At 40.3% G+C, this 21,089-nt stretch overlaps 1 protein-coding gene across 1 annotated transcript in view; it reads left to right on the top strand.

Moving 5' to 3' along the window:
• Window positions 1-20,239, top strand: part of aknad1 (AKNA domain containing 1) — a 59,662-nt gene extending 39,423 nt beyond the window's left edge. The window contains exons 13-18 of the mRNA XM_080196761.1: window positions 6,738-6,838; window positions 11,966-12,165; window positions 15,998-16,142; window positions 18,786-18,935; window positions 19,120-19,226; window positions 20,013-20,239. Of these exons, the coding sequence (XP_080052887.1) occupies window positions 6,738-6,838; window positions 11,966-12,165; window positions 15,998-16,142; window positions 18,786-18,935; window positions 19,120-19,226; window positions 20,013-20,239 (930 nt within the window). The remainder of the gene's footprint in view (window positions 1-6,737; window positions 6,839-11,965; window positions 12,166-15,997; window positions 16,143-18,785; window positions 18,936-19,119; window positions 19,227-20,012) is intronic.
• Window positions 20,240-21,089: the final 850 nt, after the last annotated feature.

The following is a 21,089-nucleotide window of genomic DNA, read 5'->3' as shown; positions in this document are numbered from 1 at the left end:
GGCCGCCTTCCTTTCATAGTGATGAATTTCTGATGCAGATGGAGGGTGAAAAAGTAGGGTCCCAAACCAGTGTCCTCGCTTGAACAGAGGGGAGTATGATAAGATGAGGGCGGAATTGGCTGATGTAGGTTGGGGGTGCAGACTGGTTGGTAGGACAGCTGAGGAACAGTGGAGGATTTTTAAGATCTTTTTCAGTACTCAGCAGAAATATATTCCGGTGATAAAGGAGGACTGTAAGGAAAGGGATAACCAGCTGTGGATATCGAAGGAAATAAAGGAGAGTATTAAATTAAAAACCGATGTGTACAGAGCGGCTAAAAATAGTGGGGAATTAGAAGATTGGGAAAGATTTTAAAAACAACAAAGAATGACTAAGAAAGCGATAAAGAAAGGAAAGATAGAGTATGAAACTAAACTAGCTCTAAATATAAAAAATGATAGTAAAAGTTTTTACAAATATATAAAGAAGAAGAGAATGGCTAGAGTGAATGTTGGACCCTTGGAGGACGAGAGGGGGGATTTAATGGTGGGAAATGAGGAAATGGCTGAAACTTTAAATAAGCTTTTTGTGTCGGTCTTCACGGAGGAGGACACAAATAGCTTACCGAATATTAAAGATAGAGGGATGGTAGGAGATGAGGTCCTTAATACAATTACTGTTACTAGAGAGGTAGTGCTTGATAGACTAACGGGACTGAAGGTAGACAAGTGCCAGGGACTGGATGGAATGCATCTCAGGGATCCGAAAGAAATGGCAGAAGTAATAGCAGATGCTTTTGTAGTTATTTATCAAAATTCGCTGGACTCTGGGGAAGTGCCGGTGGATTGGAAAACAGCTACTGTTACGCTGCTGTTTAAAAAAGGTAGCAGACAAAAGGTGGGTAACTACAGGCCAGTTAGCTTAATGTCTGTAGTTGGAAAAATGCTAGAATCCATCATTAAAGAAGAAATAGCAGGACACCTAGAAAAGAACGGTTCGATAAAGCAGACGCAGCACGGATTCATGAAGGGGAAGTCGTGTTTTTCAAATTTCCTGGATTTTTATAAAGATGTGACTGGTGCGGTAGACAGAGGGGAATCGGTGGATAAGGTGTTTTTAGATTTCCAGAAGGCGTTCGAGAAGGTGCCTCACAAAAGGTTGCTGCAGAAGGTTAGGGTACACGGAGTTGGGGATAAAGTGTTGGCGTGGATTGAGGATTGGCTATCTAACAGGAAGCAGAGAGTTGGAATAAATGGGTGCTTTCCTGGTTGGCAGTTGGTGACTAGTGGTGTGCCGCAGGGACCGGTGCTGGGGCCTCAACTGTTTACCATATACATAGACGATCTGGAGGAGGGGGCTGAGTGTAGGGTAACAAAATTTGCTGATGACACGATGATGAGTGGAAAAACGAATTGCGTCAAGGACGCAGAAAGTCTGCAGAGAGATCTGGATAGGCTGAGTGAGTGGGCGAGGAGCTCGCAGATGGAGTATAACGTTAACAAATGTGAGATTATCCACTTTGGAAGAAATCATAGTAGGATGGAATATTATTTAAATGGTGAAAAGTTGCAGCATGCTACTGTGCAGAGGGACCTGGGGGTCTTTGTGCACGAATCGCAAAAACTCAGCCTGCAGGTGCAGCAGGTGATCAAGAAGGTGAATGGAACATTGGCCTTTATCGTGAGGGGGATAGAATATAAAAGCAGGGAGGTCTTGCTGCAACTGTACAAGGCACTGATGAGGCCGCAACTGGAGTACTGTGTGCAGTTTTGGTTCCCTTATTTGTGAAAGGATATGTTGGCCTTGGAGGAAGTACAGAGAAGGTTCACCAGGCTGATACTGGAGATGAGGGGGTTAGCTTATGAGGAGAGATTAAGTAGACTGTGCCTGTTCTCGTTGGAGTTTAGAAGGCTGAGGAGGGATCTTATAGGGACTTACAAGATAATGAAGGAGCTAGATAGGGTAGAGGTAGAGAGATTCTTTCCACTTAGAAAGGAAATCAGAACTAGAGGGCACAGCCTCAAAATAAGTAGGGGGGGGCGCAGTTTAGAACAGAGTTGAGGAGGAACTTCTTCACTCAAAGGGTGGTGAATCTCTGGAATTCTCTGCCCATTGAAGTGGTGGAGGCTACCTCGTTGAGTATGTTTAAGTCACGGGTAGATAGATTCCTGATAGACAAGGGAATTAAGGGTTATAGGGAGCAGGCAGGAAAGTGGAACTGATCCACTTCAGATCAGCCATGATCTTATTGAATAGCGGGGCAGGCTCGAAGGGCTAGATGGTCTACTCCTGCTCCTATTTCTCATGTTCTTATGTCCTGTGAAGCACTAATATCTAAATGTATGTTAATTTAGAGGCACCCAAAGAGAACAGGAGTGGACAAGATAGAGAACAAACAGCAGACTATTGTTCTTGTTTCATTGAATATGTCACCCTTTGGCTCCCAGATCATTAGAAACCCAACAACTGAATACTATTTTGACAAGCCATGGTCATGGCCTGACTGATATGTAACTCCTGTATAGCAGCAATGTGGTTGACCGTTGCTCAATTAGGGATGAACGACAAATAGCAGTGAGACCCTTAGTCGTATCTGCTCCTGCAACTTTAACATAACTCAGTATCACGTGGCTCTCAAGATCAACAGCGTCAATTTGCCATCCATCAGTGGCTGATTTGCCACATGTGCTGAATGGCAAGCATATTGGACAAGTGTGTGCTAATGTTTATATGTTGACTATTCTGTCTTCATTTTCTGAGGATGTTGCTATAAAGCATTTTTGGAAGCAATGCTGCCTTGTAAAGCTAGTATCTCAGACAGGACATCAGTGGCATAAAACACACACATGGTTGTGAATTCTAGGGTATACAACACATGTAAATTATTAAAAAGAGAAAATGCTGGAAATAGTAGATGAGATAAGGTGACGAGAAGAGAAAAGTTAACATTTCAGATATAGCATCTTTACCTGAAGTGGAACATAGTGCAAATTGACAATGTTTAAACCAAAAAATATTGCTTGTTGGGGATCATAATCGGATTGAATTTTATATTCAGTTTTAAGGAGAGAAAAGTGTGTCCAAGACTAGTATTTTGAACTTAAGTAAGGGCAATTATGAGGGCATGAAACAAAGCTACCTAAAGTGAACCGGCAAACTAGCTTAAGGGATACGTCGATAAAATGCAGTGGCAGACTTTTAAGGAGTTATTTCAGGATACACAGAATATTAATCCCAACTAGAAAGAAAAATTCAAAGGAGAGGACCCACTATCAAACTTAAGAGAAAGCATATAATCAATCAAAGATGGGTGGTAGGTCAGAATATTGAATAGATTATAAAAAACAGCAAAGAATCACTAAAATATTGATAAGGAAGGAAACATTGGAATATGAGCCAAAGCTAACCACCAATATAAAGACAGAAAGTAAAAATTTCTATAGTTATAAAAGAAAAAATTAACAAAATGAACATTGATCATATAGAAAGTGAGTCTGAGGAATTAATAGTGGAGAATAAGGAGATGGCAGATGAATTGAATAGGTATTTTGCATCGGTCCTCCCTGTAGGAGATACCAGTAAAATCCCAGAAAGAGCTGTAAATCAGGATATGGAAGGGAGGAAGGAACTCAAGAAAATTACAATCACCAGGGAAGTGGTACTGAGCAAATTGTTGGAACTGGAGCTGACAAGTCCTAGGCCCTGATGGATTTCATCCTAGAGCTTTAAAAGAAGTGGCTTATAAGCTAATCGATGCATTGGTTTTCACTTTCCAAAATTCTCAAGATGCAGGGGAAGTCTGATATAATTTATTCAAAAAGGCAAGGAGACAGAGAGCAGAAAACTACAGGCCAGTTATGTTAACATCTATTATAGGGAAAATGTTAGAAGCTATTATTAAAGATGTTATAGCATGGCACTTAGAAAAATTCAACGTAATCAGGCAGAGTCAACAAGGTTTTGTAAGTGAGAAATCATGTTTAACCAACTTATTGGAGTTTTTAAAAGAAGTAGCAAGTGTTGTGGATAAAAGGGAACCAGTAGATGTGCTGTACTTAGATTTCCAGAAGGCACTTGATACGGTGCCACATCAAAGTTTACTGGGGAAAAATAAACCCTGTGGTATAAGGGATAACATAATAGCATGGAACAAAGATTAGCTAGCTAACAGGAAACAAAAAGTAGGCATAAATGGGTTATTTTTTGGTTAGGAAGATGCAATATGCTGTGTGCCACAGGTTTCAGGTATGGTTGCTAAATTTGCTGACAACACAAAGATAGGTAGGAGAGTAAATTGTGAAGAGGATAAAAGGAAATACAGATAAATTAAGTGAGTGGGTGAAGATACGACAAATTGAGTATAATGCAGGAAAATGTGAAATTATTCATTTTGCAGGAAAAATAAAAAAGAAGCTTATTATCTAAATAGCGAGAGATTGCAGAGCTCTGAGATTCGAATTCCTGGTGCATGAATCACAAAAAGGTTTGTAAGCAGGTACAGCAGGTAATTAGGAAAGCTAACAGAAAGTTATTGTTTAATGCGAGAGGAATTCAATATAAAAGTTGGGAGGCTCTGCTTCAGTTACACAGCGCATTGGTGAGAACACATCTGGTGCACCGTGAACAATATTGTTCTCCAATTTAAAGAAGGGTATAAATGTGTTGGAAACAGTTCAGAGAAGGTTTACTGGACCAATACCTGGAATGGGACGGTTGTGTTATCAAGAAAAGTTGGACAAAGTATGCTTGAATCTGCTAGAGTTTAGAAGAGTAAGGGGTGATTTGAATGAAACATAAGATCCTAAGGGATCTTGACAGAGTGGAATTGGAAAGGATACTTCCACTTGTGGGAGAATCTAGAACTAGGAGTCATTGTTTAAAAATAAGGGGTTGCCCATTTAAAACAGAGAAGAGAAGCGATTTTTTTCTCTGTGGGTCGTGAATCTTTGGAAGTCTCTTCCTCAAAAGGTAGTGAAAACAGTGTCTTTGTTTTTTTCTAGGGAGAGATAGTTAGATTCTTGATAAGCATAGGGGTGAAAGTTTATCAAGGATAGTTGGAAATGTGGAGTTGAGGTTAAAATTAGATCAGCCACAATCTTATTGAACAGCAGAGCAGGCTCAAGGGGCTGAGTGGCCTACTCCTGTTACTAATTCATATGTATGTTTGTAGCTTCGTATGTACAGTTGAACACCAGCTATGGCTGGGAAAGTGGGCCGGTGACTGGTTTTCATTAGACTCTGCCCTGAAGCAATCATTAGATGGTGTGCAAGCATAACATGGTATGGCTATCCATCTGATTTGCAATTGACTGGTTCATTAACATTCGCCTATGTTCTACTGTTGCACCATGCAAGGATTGCCAACCATGTATTTCTGCAGGTTTATCATGTGACCAATCAACTTCAGCCACCATATTCTCTCATTCTTGCCACTGGTCACCTGACATAGATGTCCTTGAAGTACAATAATGTCCCATGATTTAAAAAGTGGTAATTATTCCTTACCCAAGTAGATGATTCTTGATTGTCAGTTAACAGTCATTTTTCCCATCTCCGATATTTTAAACTAGTAAATAAAGGTGATCAAAAAAAAATCTGGACTATTTTCTTTAGTACCTTAAAGCTCTTTCTTTGTTCTATATTGCTTGCAGCGTAGTTTAGGAGATTAATCTTTAATTGTGGGCAACCCAAAACAAATCCTGAAAAGTTGGAAAGCCTACAGGATAATGAAATTGGAAAACCAGCTCATGGCAAATTCATATCCTATCAATTCTTGGCACAATGAATTCAGTTTGATCTTCTACCTGCTGGGTTCAATTTTTTTTTTCAGGGAAGTTTTCATTATCAGCAGTATGTGCTCAGCATTGGTTGAGTTTCTACATTCAACATTGGTTGAATACTACATTCAACACAAATTGAGTTTCTGTGAAATTTTGCTCCAGTTAATTAACACTGTGCTCAAACCCAATCCTGCCCATCAATTGAATATGCCCCAAGGTGAATCAATCACCCTGTTATATTGAGTTATAGTTAATTGTACATTTGCATGTTGTAAGAATGCTTTTAAAATTAAACTTCTTTGACACAAGGACACAAATAATCATTTCATTTTTTAAAAGTATTAAAACATTTAATTTAGTAAGAAACTGACTGCAATGCACCAACAAAATAGTAAATGGTTCTGTATACTTTTTAAAGTAATTTTTGATTAGTTAAGATCTGATTACTCATAGGTGGTCGATGCTTTTTTTTGTGATAACCAAAATTAAGCATACCAAGGAATAATTATTAATGCTAAAATATGTTCTGAAATACTTCCAGATTTCATTAATTCAGGGTGATTTTACATTTGGGATTATGTAAATAAGTTTGAGTGGAAATGTGATGCATAACATCAATTTGGAAAATTAGCACAATTTGCACCTAGATTGCTGACTGTGCCCAAAACAGGAACTCCACCCCTAAAAGCAGTAGTCACTGCATGTCTTATGTAAAGCATGCAGCACTTTGCTTAGTATATGGATTAATCAAGTACAGTTTATGTAGATAAAAAAAATTATTTGTCTCTATAAAATCAAATCTCAGCAGCAATTTATCAGCAGTGAATTGAATACATTTTAAAATGAATGCCTCTTTAGTTATAGTTTTCTATCCAAGTGTGGACTACTTTAAAATGTAAAGTTTTTATTTTCTAAAATAAAATGAATTTCAAATTAATTTTGTATATAACCAATGGTTTGGTTTATTCTGTTGATAGCAACAGCTACTTTCACCAGACAATGGAATTACTGGATCAAAAGGTTGCTCACCCACTACAGCTATACAAACTTTGGATTCTGAGCAACCGCAAACTGAAAGGTATTTATACAGTTTTCAGAAATATAAATCAGTGAGTAAATGCATCCTGTATGCAATACAGATGCATATGTATAGGCAACATTCTGCTTAGCCTAATAAGTATTTTCAGTGTGGTATGTCTAAATTTCAGATTTTCAGTATTTCAACTTTGTATTAGAATTGAATACATATTTTTAATGAAGCACTTTCACCCTATGGTCCTTGAGATCAAGATTCTTAAATAATCCCCATCAAATTTACATGTTTTCCTGCTTTCTTATACTTAGAAAACTCCCATTAGCAGTATTAGCAGTAATCAGGTGGACTTTATGGTGAGTCCATGGCCTGGTGAAGGTGGTGACTGTTAATGCTGGGAATTGAACATTTCCCTCAGTTTTATTATTCAAATCAAATTTTACAGTGAGTATCTGAAAACTTTTTAAAAGTACTGTAATACCCTGGGCTGAAGAAGACTAGCAAAAAGGTATTGTGAAAACCAACATGAAGAAATCACTCAGCACTAAGGTTTCATATGGCTGGTGGCAAGCAAATATCTGGTGGGGTCAGATTTCTGATAACTCCAGTGTGTTATGGATAGCTATCAGGCAGCTTATTCCACTTTAAATCCATGTTGGCAGTTTTTAAAATTAAATTGTTACTTTGCAGGTCATCAGATTTATTTTCATGATTTCACTGGTTCTTGATATTGGTATGGGTCTGTAATTGATTGGGTTCCATGTATCTCCTTTCTAAATAAATAGGCATTATATTTGCTTGGTTGGGAAGACTTATGGAGCATTGAGTAGTGTCCCTGCCTCTAAGCAGAAGCTCCAGTTTGAGTCCTATCCCAGGGTTTGAAAGCAAGGTGCATTCATAGCTGCCAAACAGGTTCACTATCAACCTGCAAATCTTTCCAACACACACCATTGATAGATATTGGGAGATATTTCTAGTCAGCTTGTGGTGAAAAGAACAGTGGAGCCTCTATCATCACTATCCATAGCTCCAAACTACAACGTGCGTGTAAAAATCCATGTTTTCACAGCAATTCAATCTCCCTGAGTGAACTATAATGCACCACATCTTGCTTGATACCTAATTGACAAAAATCTATTGATTCAAGGCATTAAGATATCAAGTATAATAGTTTGGGAAAACAAGTTCCAGACTCCTTTGTGTGAAAGATTTCCAAATGGCGTAGCTCTAATTTTAAGATTATGGCCCTTGTTCTGGATTTCTTAAGAAGTACTTAACAAATGCCATTATCATAGTAAACATTTAAATCTGATCACACCACAGTCTTCTGAAGTCAAGAAACATAAATCATGTTTATACATCCTGTCTTCATAATATAACCCTGTAAAGTTCTTTCAAATTGTTTGGAGAATGGTGATACAAGTCCTATATTACTTAGGTGAACCAGTGCTATATTAACAAAGAGTATAAAATGTACAACAATGATATTTTATGAATATGTTTTAAAATAATACTCTCAAAAGTGTAGAATGAATGGTCAAAATTGGTATATGGGAGCTGCCTTTGATTTGATTTATTATTGTCACATGTATTGTTATACATTGAAAAGTATTGTTTCTTGTGCATATTACAGACAAATCATACCATTCACAGAGTACAAAGGGAAGAAGGAATGGAGAGGGTGCAGAAAGTAGTGTTGCAGTCATAGATAGGGTGTAGAGAAAGATCGACTTACTGAGGTAGGTCCATTCAAAAGTCTAATGGCAGCAGGGAAGAAGCTGTTCTTGAGTTGGTTGGTACATGGTCTCAGACTTCTGTATCTTTTTCTTGATGGGAGAAGGTAGAAGAGAGCATGTTTAAAGTTTATTTATTAGTGTCACAAGTAGGCTTACATTAATACTGCAATGAAGTTACTGTTAAAGTTCCCACATACTCCAGCACTTGTTTGGATACATTAAGGGTGAATTTTGCATAGCCAATGCACCTAACCAGCGTGTCTTCCAGACTGTGAGAGGAAACAAAGCACCCAGAGGAAACCCACACAGACACAGGGAGAACATAGAAACATAGAAGATAGCAGGAGGAGCCCATTTGGCCCTTTGAGCCTGCTCTGCCATTTATTACAATCATTGCTGATCATCCAACTCAATTGCCTAATCCTGCTTTCTCCCAATAACCTATAGAAACACGTATGTTTCTATATATTTGGGTGTGTATGGAGTGTCAGGGAGGGTTAGTACCTCTGATGGGGGAACATGTCGCGTCTTTTCAGGGCGGCTTGTCCACCATTTGTCCCCACCTGGCACTCAGCACTTATCTGTGGCTCCCCGTAGCTGTTTGCATGCAACTGCGGCCATACCCCAGGCAACGACCTCGACAAGCCGGCTAAACAAGGTGAGGGTAGCAGACAGGTCTCAACCCTCGGTGAGATAGGGAGATGTCTATCTCAGCATGTGAAGACAGAGTCTGGCGGATTGAGTGGACGAAACCAATGGAAGGACCAATGGTCAAGAAGGCGGTCCCTGCAAGCGTCGTGGTACGCGAAGAGCAGGATAAGACACAGATGACGTCCTGGTCATCCACTGCGCCTAGTCTCATCTCTAGCCACCTTGACTCTTGTCTTGCCACTGGATCTAGATGGGAATTGGGAAAAGAGACTCTCGCTGACGCTGCGCAACTCTTGCTCACTTTAATCCAAATTAAGCACTAGTTTCAACACCATCATCATCATCACCATCATCAGTGTCCTGTTCAACCCTTGAAGTCCTGTGGTGATGGGCAAGTGACGAAGAATCAGGTATGGATACACTGGAACCTGTAGTCACGGATCTGCACGCAGGCAGCTCAGGTCAAATGGTTGTTTTTGGCTGACCGAAGCAGCAGTGAAATGTGATGTCTACGTGGGCGACTGAGCAGTCCTCTTCAGGAACACACTGCTCACCTCCGTAAAATGAGGAAGGGGCTAGAAAAGGTGCCTGTTTCATTACATCCTGGCCAGTTTGCCACAGCTGGCGGGGATCCCATCTTGCTGTCGAACAAACAAAATAAAACACAAGGTGACACCACTCACCATTGGCACTTGGAACGTGCGCACACTTTTGGACAACCCTACAGCAAGCAGACAGACCAGAGAGAAGAACAACCTTAGTTGCCAGAGAGCTGGCAAGATACAACATTGACATTGCAGCCCTGAATGAAACCTGTCTTGGCAACGTAGGCCAATTGACTGAAACTGGAGGTGGACACAATTTTTTCTGGAACGATCGCGGCAGCAATGAGCGTCGTGATGCTGGAGTTAGATTCGCAGTCAGGAGAACAGGACTTGTTCAGAAACTTGATAGTCTACCCATGGGTGTGAACGACTGGCTTATGACATTACAGCTTCCACTCAAGCCGCCCTGATCAGCGCCTATGCCTCCACAATGAACAACCCAGACCAGATGAAAGACAAGTTCTACGAAGAACTAGACACCCTACTATCAGCAGTGAGCAGTAGCGACAAGCTGATCTTGCTTGGTGATTTCAATGCAAGAGTAGGGTGTGACTCTGCAATCTGACAGGGAGTCATTAGGAGGCATGGAGTGGGCAAGCGTAACAGTAACACTTAATGAAGACCTGTGCAGCACACGACCTCCTCATCACCAACAAAACCTTCTGTCTGCCTACCTGTAACAAGACCTCCTGGATGCTGTAAGCATTGACATCTTATCGACTATGTCATTGTCAGGAGAAAAGACAGGCAGGATGTCAGAGTGACCAAGGCCATGTGTGGTGCTGACTGCTGGACAGATCACAGGCTTATTGTCTCCAAAATGAGACTCCACATCAGACCCAAGAGGCGACCACAAGGAAGCAAGGTTATGAAAAGAATCAATACGGCCAAGCTAAAGAACTCCAGCATAGCTTCAGCACTGGATGAAGACTTAGAAATCAAGCTTGCTGACCTACACCTCGCAGGCAGTGCTGAGGATGACTGGGAATGCTTCAGGGATGCTGTCCATTTATCTGCACAGAGCCAGAGATGCAAGTCAGTGTGGACAAATTTTCCACGGCTTATGACATCTTTGGACTCACCACCAACATTAAAAAGACAGAAGTCATGCACCAGCCTGTTCCTTATGCACTGTACACAGAACCCATAATCACAATCAAAGGGCAGAAACTACAGGCAGTGGACCAGTTCTCTTATCTTGGTAGCATCCTCTCCCAAGCAGTGACTATTGATACAGAAGTTAACTGCGGAATAGCAAAGGCAAGTTCTGCTTTCAGTAGACTGCGCTCCACTGTATGGGAACATCGAGGAATCAGCCCAGCAACAAAACTGAAGATCTACAGTGCCACGGTACTCATTACCCTCCTGTATACCTGTGAAACATGGACTGTGTATCGAAGGCATGCAAGACAGCTCAATCATTTCCACATGACTTGTCTTCGCAGAATATTATGCATCAGATGGCAAGACAAAGTACCAGACACTGAAATTCTCTCTAGAGCAAGTATACCATCAGTCCACACACTGCTGATGAGGGCGCAGACCTGGTGGGCAGGTCACGCCATCCGTATGTCAGACGAGCACATACCCAAGCGGATCCTTTTTGGGGAACTCTCTGCTGGAAGGAGCTCACATGGAGGGCAAAAGAAAAGTTTCAAAAACACACTCAAGGCCTCCCTGAAGTCGCTTGACATAGACACGACCACCTGTGACCCAAGCTGGGAATCGAACCCGGGTCCCTGGTGTTGTGAGGTAGCAATGCTATATGCTGGCTGCTTTTCTGAGGCTGCAGGAAGTTTAGGCAAAGTCAGTGGGTGGGAGGCTGATTTGTGTGATGTACTGGGCTATGTTCACAACCTTTTGCACTTTCTTGTGGTCTTGGTTGGAGCAGGAACCATACCAAGCTGTGATACATCTGGAAAGGATGCTGTCTGGTGCATCTGTAAAAATTGATAAGAATCGTAGCGGACATGCCAAATTTCCTTGGTCTCCCGAGAAAATAGAGGCATTGGTGGGCTTTCTTAACTATAGTGTCAGCATGGAGGGACCAGGACAGGTTGATGTGGACACCTAGAAAATTGAAACTTATATATTAATCAGAAGTTTAAATGTTAATTACATGCTAAACTTCCATATTAATTACATGCTAACATTCTAAATAACTTTTTGAAACTCTTCAGATACTCAAGCTTTCGTGAAAGTATGTCCTCCTTTAAGACAGGACTGCATAATGCAAACAGGGAGTCTACGTTCTTCGACACAAGTGAGCATATAATTGAAAAGGATCATAACAAAGTAAAGCAGTTGGCTGATCCATCTAGCTGTATCAATCACTGGCATGAACGTGTCTTTGGTGTAGAAGATTCTGCAGCAGCACCAGGTAATAACGCAAAAAGAAGCTATTTTTTCTGGCCTTTCCCGCTGGTGGGGTGATCTGGTCCCAACAAAGGTGATCCATCATGGCAGATTCCCCAATGGCGAGATGGGTGAGCCATGCAAAACCCCATCGACATCGGTAGGACGAGGAGATCCCATTGGTGGCCAACGGAAGAGACGTCCAACACCTGAAAACACGCCACAGGGAAGGCTGGAAAATTCTACCCTGTGTTTATTTTTAAGAAAATGGCAATCAAAACCTGAAATATTTTTGAAGCCTTTTGAAATGTTTTGTTTTTGGTTTGCATTCAAATCATTGAAATTAACCTACATACATGGTTTTGTCTATAACAAAAGTGAGAAGTGTTACGATCTCCTTAGAAACCGAGAACTTGTACAAAGAAGTCCAACTAATAGGTGAAAGAATAACATGCCAAGATTTTACATTTTAGGATTTTTACCAAGATTAGACAAATGACTAAGAACACTATTATTTAAACACTTTGTACGCAACTTGTACTTTAAACCATAAAACAGAACATTCCCATTTTTCTTAACTAAAAGCACACTTCACACATATACTTTACATTGACTTGTAAGTAGAGATTCAACTTTCCTGGAACTAGTCCAGTGTGATTATGAGCTCCTGAGGATCACTTCTGTTTTTATCCTTTCTCAACCTAGGAACTTTTAAGTTCAGAATGGTCTTTCACAATGTGATTTTAACTCCTCATGAATTCAACCCAAGCATGAGCTCCTATCCACATTCCTCTGTGGTGAATCTTGACATCTTGCTGCCTACAGCTGCTCTCTCTCCCTCTTCCAGATCTTGGCTGACTAACCTTGTCTGAATTTTCAAGGATATCTTATTGCCTATCTCAATGGCAATATGAATCGCATGAGCCTTGAATCCGGGAAGAAATGCTGATCAGCTATCCTTGAGACCCCAACTTCCTTAACTTGTAAGTAAGTGGACAGTTTGAAGCACAATTGTTTACACCCTAACCTTCCTTACACTTCCCTGGGACTTTGAAAACTCAGACTTTCCACTGTTAACAGACAAGCAAGCCAGCATTTTCTCCAATATAAACACTTTACACCTTAGTCACAGTAAGTGTCTAGGCCTTCTTTAATTTCTAACAAACTAGCCAAACTTGTTGTCATCAGATTTCAGAACATGTCACGTGACCCTCTTCATTTTACCTCAAATCAAAGAAACACTCCCAAATCATAACAATCTTCTAAACCACATATAAGTTTTCTTAATTATTTCTAATGAAATACTGAATTTCCTGACAGAGAGTGAAAATCTAATGTGGGGGCGAGTTCCAGGCTCCAACTCCACAGGGTGCAATAAACCTGCTCATTCCTATTTAGAAATGGGGCACCAAGTAAAGGCTAGCAAGCAGAGATCAGGGATGGCAGGTGGGTTCCCGACACTGGCAGCACTTGCAGACTGACAGCCAGTGTTTTTTTTACTTTGAGCACAGTATTACTCACAGGAAGGGGATTAATTTAAATAGCCATTTTTCCCACTATCAGCCTGTAAACAGGGTTCTTTTTCAATTTTGATTTCCCCTTTTATAAGTTGTGTGTTTTTCCCAACACTTGAATTTGCAGTGATCCAATCCTCTATTAATAACTTGCACACCAAACACAAAGTAAGATAATATAAAAGAGATTAGTTTATTTCACAAATACACAATATGCAGAAGAGGGGTTTTGCAACAACCACCTCTCTTTTTGCGATGCAAGAAATGTTACATTCCTGGGTGTTTGAGGCATTAGACCCTGTTTGCTTTCAAACTTTCAGAAGCTAGCATTTGGCCAGCTGGAGCCATCTAGTCAGCCCAGCAATTGTCCATTTTGAAAAACAAAAAAATATAAAAAGTAATCAGGCTGTCAGAGATATGCATTTATTTTCCATCTTGGCTCAACCATGACAACAGCCACAGGTGCTTGTGTGTACCTTTCGTGAACAATCACAATGGCTCTCCCACTTTTTTCCCTGAACCTGTCTGGATGTAGTTCCCCACGTTCCCAACTGCAAATCTCAGTATCATGGGAACAGAGCCTTAACTAAATTAATTTGCAGATAATTTGTTACATTAGTTACACACCATTTGCTGGCAGGCAGGTTATCCAACCCCAATCCGGTCTCTTTGAAAATGGCTCAAGATCGGGATCATAGCAGGGAAACTGATTGAAAATGGAGAAAACCAAATTGTGAGCCTTCTCACCTCCAAACTAAACTGAAAGTTTGGCCTCAATGTCAGTAAGTTTCATTGTATGTTTAACTAGAATAACAACATAGATTACTTCAAATTACAGTCATACTGCACATTTTTTTATACTATTAAGTGATATCTGACAGAAAATGTCACAGGAATTTCATACAAGTGTGATTGTTTTTAACTTTTAACATTCTGTAGATGTAGCAAATTCAATTAGCATTGTTCATGTTAGTTTCTTTACTGCAAGTGTAAAGACACAGATTCTTGGGGGGGTCTTTCAGGTACACAGATTCTTGGGGCCCTATTTTACCATTTTGATTCTAAGTGTTGGGCGGACTTGAAACTATGAGTATTTCAGGTCTGATTTTTAGACTTGTTCTCAGGCACCCCTATACGCACTCTGCCTGAAAAAGTATCAGCAATTCTGAATTGCGCTGCAGAGGCTTGTGGGACAGGGCTTAAAGCACCCGAAATCCTGCAACTCCAGTCAGCACCTCCGACTGTGCATGCGCAGAAGAAAACTGATAGAATGTGGATCCTCAGCACATCCCTTCCGGGCTGTATAATGCCTCCCCCTGGTTCCCACAGACATTGTCCCACTCCCACAATATTACTGACCCCCATAATCCCGTGATCCCTCCCACAGCCCAGACCAATAGGATCCCCCTCCCCTTCCCCCTCACTGATCTCAGGCAGAGTGGCAGCAGACTCCCCCCTTCCCCTTCACTTAGCTTAGGCAGAGTGACAGCGGACCCCTCTTTCCCCCGCTACTGATCTCAAACAGAGAGCTGTCAGACCTACCTTGCCTGCCTCCCACCAATCTCAAGCAGAGAGCCATCGGAGGCTTGGCACTTACCTCCTCACTAACTGGAACCTCCGAATCGGACTTTTGTGGAGCATGTCTATTTTGCATTGATTCTGGTTGGGCAAACGCAGTGGTAAAGGGAGAAGTGTCAGTAAAGTTGGGCGTGCAGCACGTTAAGTCAATTTAAATGCATGCACATGCATTTAAATGGTCGTTGTGCCATTTTGGGCACGGTCCTGATCACAATACATTTTCAGGCCTTGGTAAAAGGGGAACCGGCACGGAGGTGGATGCGGATCACACTATTTGCCTCACGCCCAACTTTACCAAGTCTTCGTGCCCGAAAATGGGTGCAACTTAATGGTAAAATTGGGCCTTTGATGTTATTCCAGTCTTTGCTACTGTAGTTTACTAAGTACTAATTCCTCTTGAATTTGTAAGGATATCTTATAGTTTTGCACCTTAAAAGAGCAAACGTCACTATCACTGTAAAGAAGTAGTGAATAAATTATCATATCTACTACTAGAATAGATTAGGCAGAGATTTTAAGATGGATTTTCTGAACAGGTATTCAACACAGGAATGGTGCACAGTGATCCACAGAGGAACAGTAAAAAATCTGAAGAATATTTGAAAAATAATTAACTGTCACATCCCTTGTGTGTTTCAACTTCTAGATGACAACCTTGAAGCCAGATCTACTTCAGTATCATATTAGCTCACACATTAACAATTATTATTATAGTTTATTATTGGTTACCAAATTTTTCAAAATGTGTTTAAATTATTGTTGCAGGAAATGCTTTCCTAGATTTGGATCATCTTACTGAGAGCTCAGATGATCATATACCACTACCAATCCCTCAACAGAGTAAACCAAAAACATTTCTACAGCAGGCAAAAGAAAATGAAGATTTATCTCCACAATGGTCTACAAAAAAGTAAGTAGAAGATTGTATCTAAATTTAAAATAAATCAAGCATAGTTATAAATATCTTTTGAGCAAACACTAACTGGATATAAATGATTTAAACTTTTATTTAATAATAATTAACTAAAATTATTATAATAATCATTATTATAATGATTCCTCGATTAGAGAATCAATAGTCAAGTGAGTGTCATCATGCAATGGTTGTATTAATATTAGACATTTTAAATCTTTAATTATCTGAGAATGTATACGTGAATTATTAATCCTCTATTTCTTCTGTCCTTCCAATACTCAGCCCACGTTGAGTGATTACATTTAAACAGAGATATTAAAGTAGATGCTGAATGGGGAAAATTAATTGGAGGGTAGATGCTGAATGGGAGAGAACATCTTATTGACATCAATGATTTTAGAAACTCAATGCAAACTGATCAAATTTGTAAATGCCACCAAACTAGGAGCAGCAACAGAATCAAATTAAGTTCAAAAATTATAGGATGAGTCAAACAAACTATGTATATGGACTGAATAGACAATGGCAGCTAAAATTTAATGCAGACAAATTAAGTTCTGCATGTGGGGAGGAAAAATAGGTAGTATATATTATCAATAGAACGGGGTTGAAATTGGTAAGAATGATCTTGAAAGACCCAAGAGCCAATAAATTACATGGCTAAAACAGTGGAATACAAGTTAGAGGAAGATGCAATCAAATTATTCTGTGCTGAGGGAGGCATTCAGGTACTAAAAGCAACGTGTGGTATGGGTTATAATAAAAGACTGAAGAGACTTGGGCTTTTCAGGCTGAAATTCTGAGGTCTATGAGAAATCATTTTATAAAACATTTTATATAGTGGGCAGCACAGTAGCACAGTGGTTAGCACTGCTGCTTCATAGCTCCAGGGTCCTGGGTTTTATTCCCGGCTCAGGTCTGTGTGGAGTTTGCACATTCTCCTCATGTCTGCGTGGGTTTCCTCTGGGTACTCCGGTTTCCTCCCACAGTCCAAAGATGTGCAGGTTAGGTTGATTGGCCGTGCTAAGAAATTGCCCCTTAGTGTCCAGGGCTGCATAGGTTAGAGGGATTAGTGGGTATAATATGTAGGGATATGGGGGTAGGGCCTGGGCGGGATTGTGTTTGGTGCAGACTGGATGGGCCGAAGGGCCTCTTTCTGCACTGTAGCGTTCTATGGTTAAAACTACATACGATAAGTGATATGAAAAAAATACAGAATACTACTTTAAATAAAATTATGGAAATAGGATGAGACATTCACGATATTTCACCCGCTACGTTCTCACTCCTCTCCCCCACAACCATAATAAGGTTCCCGTTATCCTCACCTTATACTATACCCCTTCACCCATCATATTCAATAGATCATCCTCAGCCATTTCCAGGGTGATGTGACCACCAAACACATCTTCCCACCCCATCCCTTTCAACAGTGCAAAGGGACCATTCTCTCTTTGACATCCTTGTCCACTCATGGTCACCATGAACAATCTTTTCAATGGCACCTTTTCATGGAAGCACAGCAGATGCAACACTTGTCATTTTACTTGTCTTGTCTTGTCACCATCGAAGGTCACAAACACTTTTACAAGTGAAACAATTTGCTTCCTGTTTTCAATTTATTACACAATATTTGCTGCTTGTAATGTGGTCTCTTCTCCACTGGAAAGACCAAACGTAGACTGAGTGACCATTTTTCAGAACACCTCTATTTAGTCCATAAGCATGACCCCAAGCTTCCAGTTACCTGTCATTTTAATTCTCTACCTTGTTCTCACCCTGACCTTTCTGTCCTTGGCCTGCTGCAGTATTTCAGTTATGTTCACCACTATTTGAGGAACAGCATTTCATTTTTAGACTGGGTACTACAGCTTTCTGACTCAAATTGTGTTCAACAGTTGTAGATCATAACCCCTGCACTCATTTTGTTTTTTTTTGCTGGTTTGTTTTTGTTTCTCTTGTTTCTTTCTTAATTTCTATAGTTTGCATTCAGATGGCTGCTATCCTCTATTTACCCCTCGTCCATGCACATTTTTTATTTCTTTACTTATCTTATTAGCTCACCCTTTGGCTTTTCACCATGAAGCCTTTTCTTATCTAGTCTCTCCTGCCCTTCCCCCAATCACAGACCATCCCTTTTATTCTTCTTCCCACCTTTCCCCTTCGTTTGCCCAAAACCTATTACATTTCTAACTTTTCTCTGAGGAGCGATCACATATCTGAAACATTAACTATGTTTCTCTATTCACAGATACTTCTAGTCCTGCTGAATATTCCCAAATATTTTGCTTGTATTTCAGATTTCCAACATCTACAGTATTTTTCTTTTCTATTACAGTTCTTTATATATCACAATCCTTCTGAATGGTGGTTTAAGATGACTTTTTAGTCTTGTGAATTGGAAGATGTATTCCAAAGGTTAAATGCGATACCAATGTTCGTCATAGTAATTTCTGTACATTAAATCATTCTGCCTTTTAATTGATAGTGCCCAAGTTAGAGGTGCAAAAGAGAATCCCAAAATTTAAAGATTGTCAACTCAACATTAAATGTACTTTGTGCACTATCTTTAAGGAGATAATTCCGGTATTATATTCATGAAAATTGTTTATTTATCTATTTATCCTGTTACTTAAGTGAAGAAATTCTAGAGCTGCAAGATGAAGTCTCAAAACTCAAGCAAAAGCTGGAGAAAAGTCTTTCAAAGTTGTCCGATGAATCTCCATCACAGGAACATAGATATAGGACCAGATCATGCCACACAAAGAAAACTTCATCATCTACAAGGTAAAATTGTTATTGATATTTCAATGTCTTTACAAAAAATATGGGTCTGTGTATCAAGTTCCTGGACATAGCTTCTTGATGGATAGTAATGATTTTATACCATCAGTGACTGCAGGAATGTTTTGATCATGGGATTCATTTTTTTTATATTAAATTATATTTTAAAATCTTTTCTTTCCAACAGTAGTAGTGTGGAGGATGTTAAATTAACCACCAATAGTTTCAACAGTCTTAAAAGAAGGCACTGTACTTGGCTAAGAGCAGATGATGGTGCTTCAGATGGAAAACTAAGTGAGTGTTGGAAAATCTTACATGTTATTTTATGCTGTTGTAGATTGACCACATGTTATTCTCGGAACATAATTTATTTGAATCATAAATTTGCAAAATTATTTAATTTAATGATTCACGTGTTTTAGGAACATAATTTTTAGTTTGGAGATCAAAGTTTGCCTTATACTTTCTCCTTAACTTACCACATCTCTTCATATGATCTCTACCCTCCTTATTTAGTTTAAGTTTTAATTATATGCCTTTGGTGAAGAATTGGTCTCAGCCTCAACCTCAAGTAGACTTAGTCCTTTACTAACCTGCCCCAGGGGAAGATCCGGGCTCTCCCTCTATCAAGATCAATGGAGAAACCCTCCCAAATGTGAAACATTTCCCCTACCTGGGGAGCTACCTCTCATCTAAGGTTGACATCGATGCAGAAATCCAACATTGTATCCAATCCATGAGAGTGGCCTTCAAACACCTAAGGATGAGCGTCTTCGACGAACGTGACATCCATGTTGATACTAAGATTTTTATGTACAAGGCAGTTCCTCACAATTTTTCTATATGGCTCAGAAACTTGGATTACAACAGATGCCACCTCAAAGCTCTGGTACCATCAATGCTTTCTGAGACAGATTCTCTGCATCAACTGGGGGAAACAGGTATACTAACACCAGTGTGCTTGAAGTAACCAAGAGCACCAGAATTGAGGCCATGATCATCTGAACCCAACTCCATTGGGCAGGCCAAATGCTTAGGCTGCCAGAGTCACAACTGCTAAAGCAAATCTTCTTCGCTCAGCTGAAGGAATGCTCCCGAACAAGAGGATAAAGGAAGCATTTCAAAGATGCTTTGACAGCTTACCTCAAGAAGTGCAACATAGACATCAATGCCTGCGAGACCCTTGCTCAGAAGAGACCTACATGGAGGTACCTCCTGATTGGAGAGACACAATTATTCAAGATCACCCAACATCAAAAGGAGGCTCGGAAATGGAGCCTGAGAAAGCAATACCAGAATACCAGTGAGATAAGGACCAATCCCATCTCCTGGAAAGACCTGTCAATGGTGCGGTCTGAGATGTGGCTCTCGGATTGCGCTCATCAGCCACACATGGGACCATAGAACCCATGACCAGTGAATGACATGATGGGCAATCATATTCATTAGCGAATGATCGCTGAAGAAGAAGACCACATCTCCCTCGTACGATCTCTACCGCACTATTTAGTTTAAAGCCTTGGTTATATGACTCGTGTGCACACTGGTCCCAACATGGTTCAGGTGAAGACTGCCTCAACAGTACATTTCCCACTTTCCCAGAACTGGTGGCAATGCCCCATGAACCAAACCATTTTTCTGACATCAATCTTTGAACCATATATTCAAGTCTCGAATCTTATTTGCTTTTGGCTCAGGGACTATTCCAGAGATTATTACCTTGTGGTTTTCCACTTTTTAAAAAAATTAGTCCCTCACTGTTCATAATCCCTAAGCAGAACTTCTTTCCTAGTTCTCTCTATGTTGTTGGTGCCCACATGGACCACGATAACTTGATCCCCCTCTTCTACTAAAGTTCGTCTCCAGCCTTGAGCTGATGTCCCAAACCCTGACACTGAGCAGGGAACACAGCTTTCTGGAGTCACACTCATGGCTGCAGAAAACTGTGTCTTACCCCCCAACAAATGTACTGTCCCTAACTGCCACTGCATTACTCCCCCAAATTGAATGGCTCCCTGCACCAATTTTCCATGGTCAGTTTGCTCATTCACTCTGCACCCCTGCTCTCATTCACAGGCTAAAAGATCCTCAAACTTGTTGGACAATGGCATTATTTGTTCTTGTATACTCCTGGCTCCTCTAGCGCCACTTCCTGAA

Source organism: Carcharhinus amblyrhynchos, chromosome 9, assembly GCF_965287045.1.
Source record: "Carcharhinus amblyrhynchos chromosome 9, sCarAmb.v2.hapA, whole genome shotgun sequence".
In the NCBI taxonomy this organism is placed as follows: Eukaryota; Metazoa; Chordata; class Chondrichthyes; order Carcharhiniformes; family Carcharhinidae; genus Carcharhinus; species Carcharhinus amblyrhynchos.
Note: the sequence above shows the minus strand (reverse complement) of the source record. Positions and strands in the feature narration are given on the sequence as shown.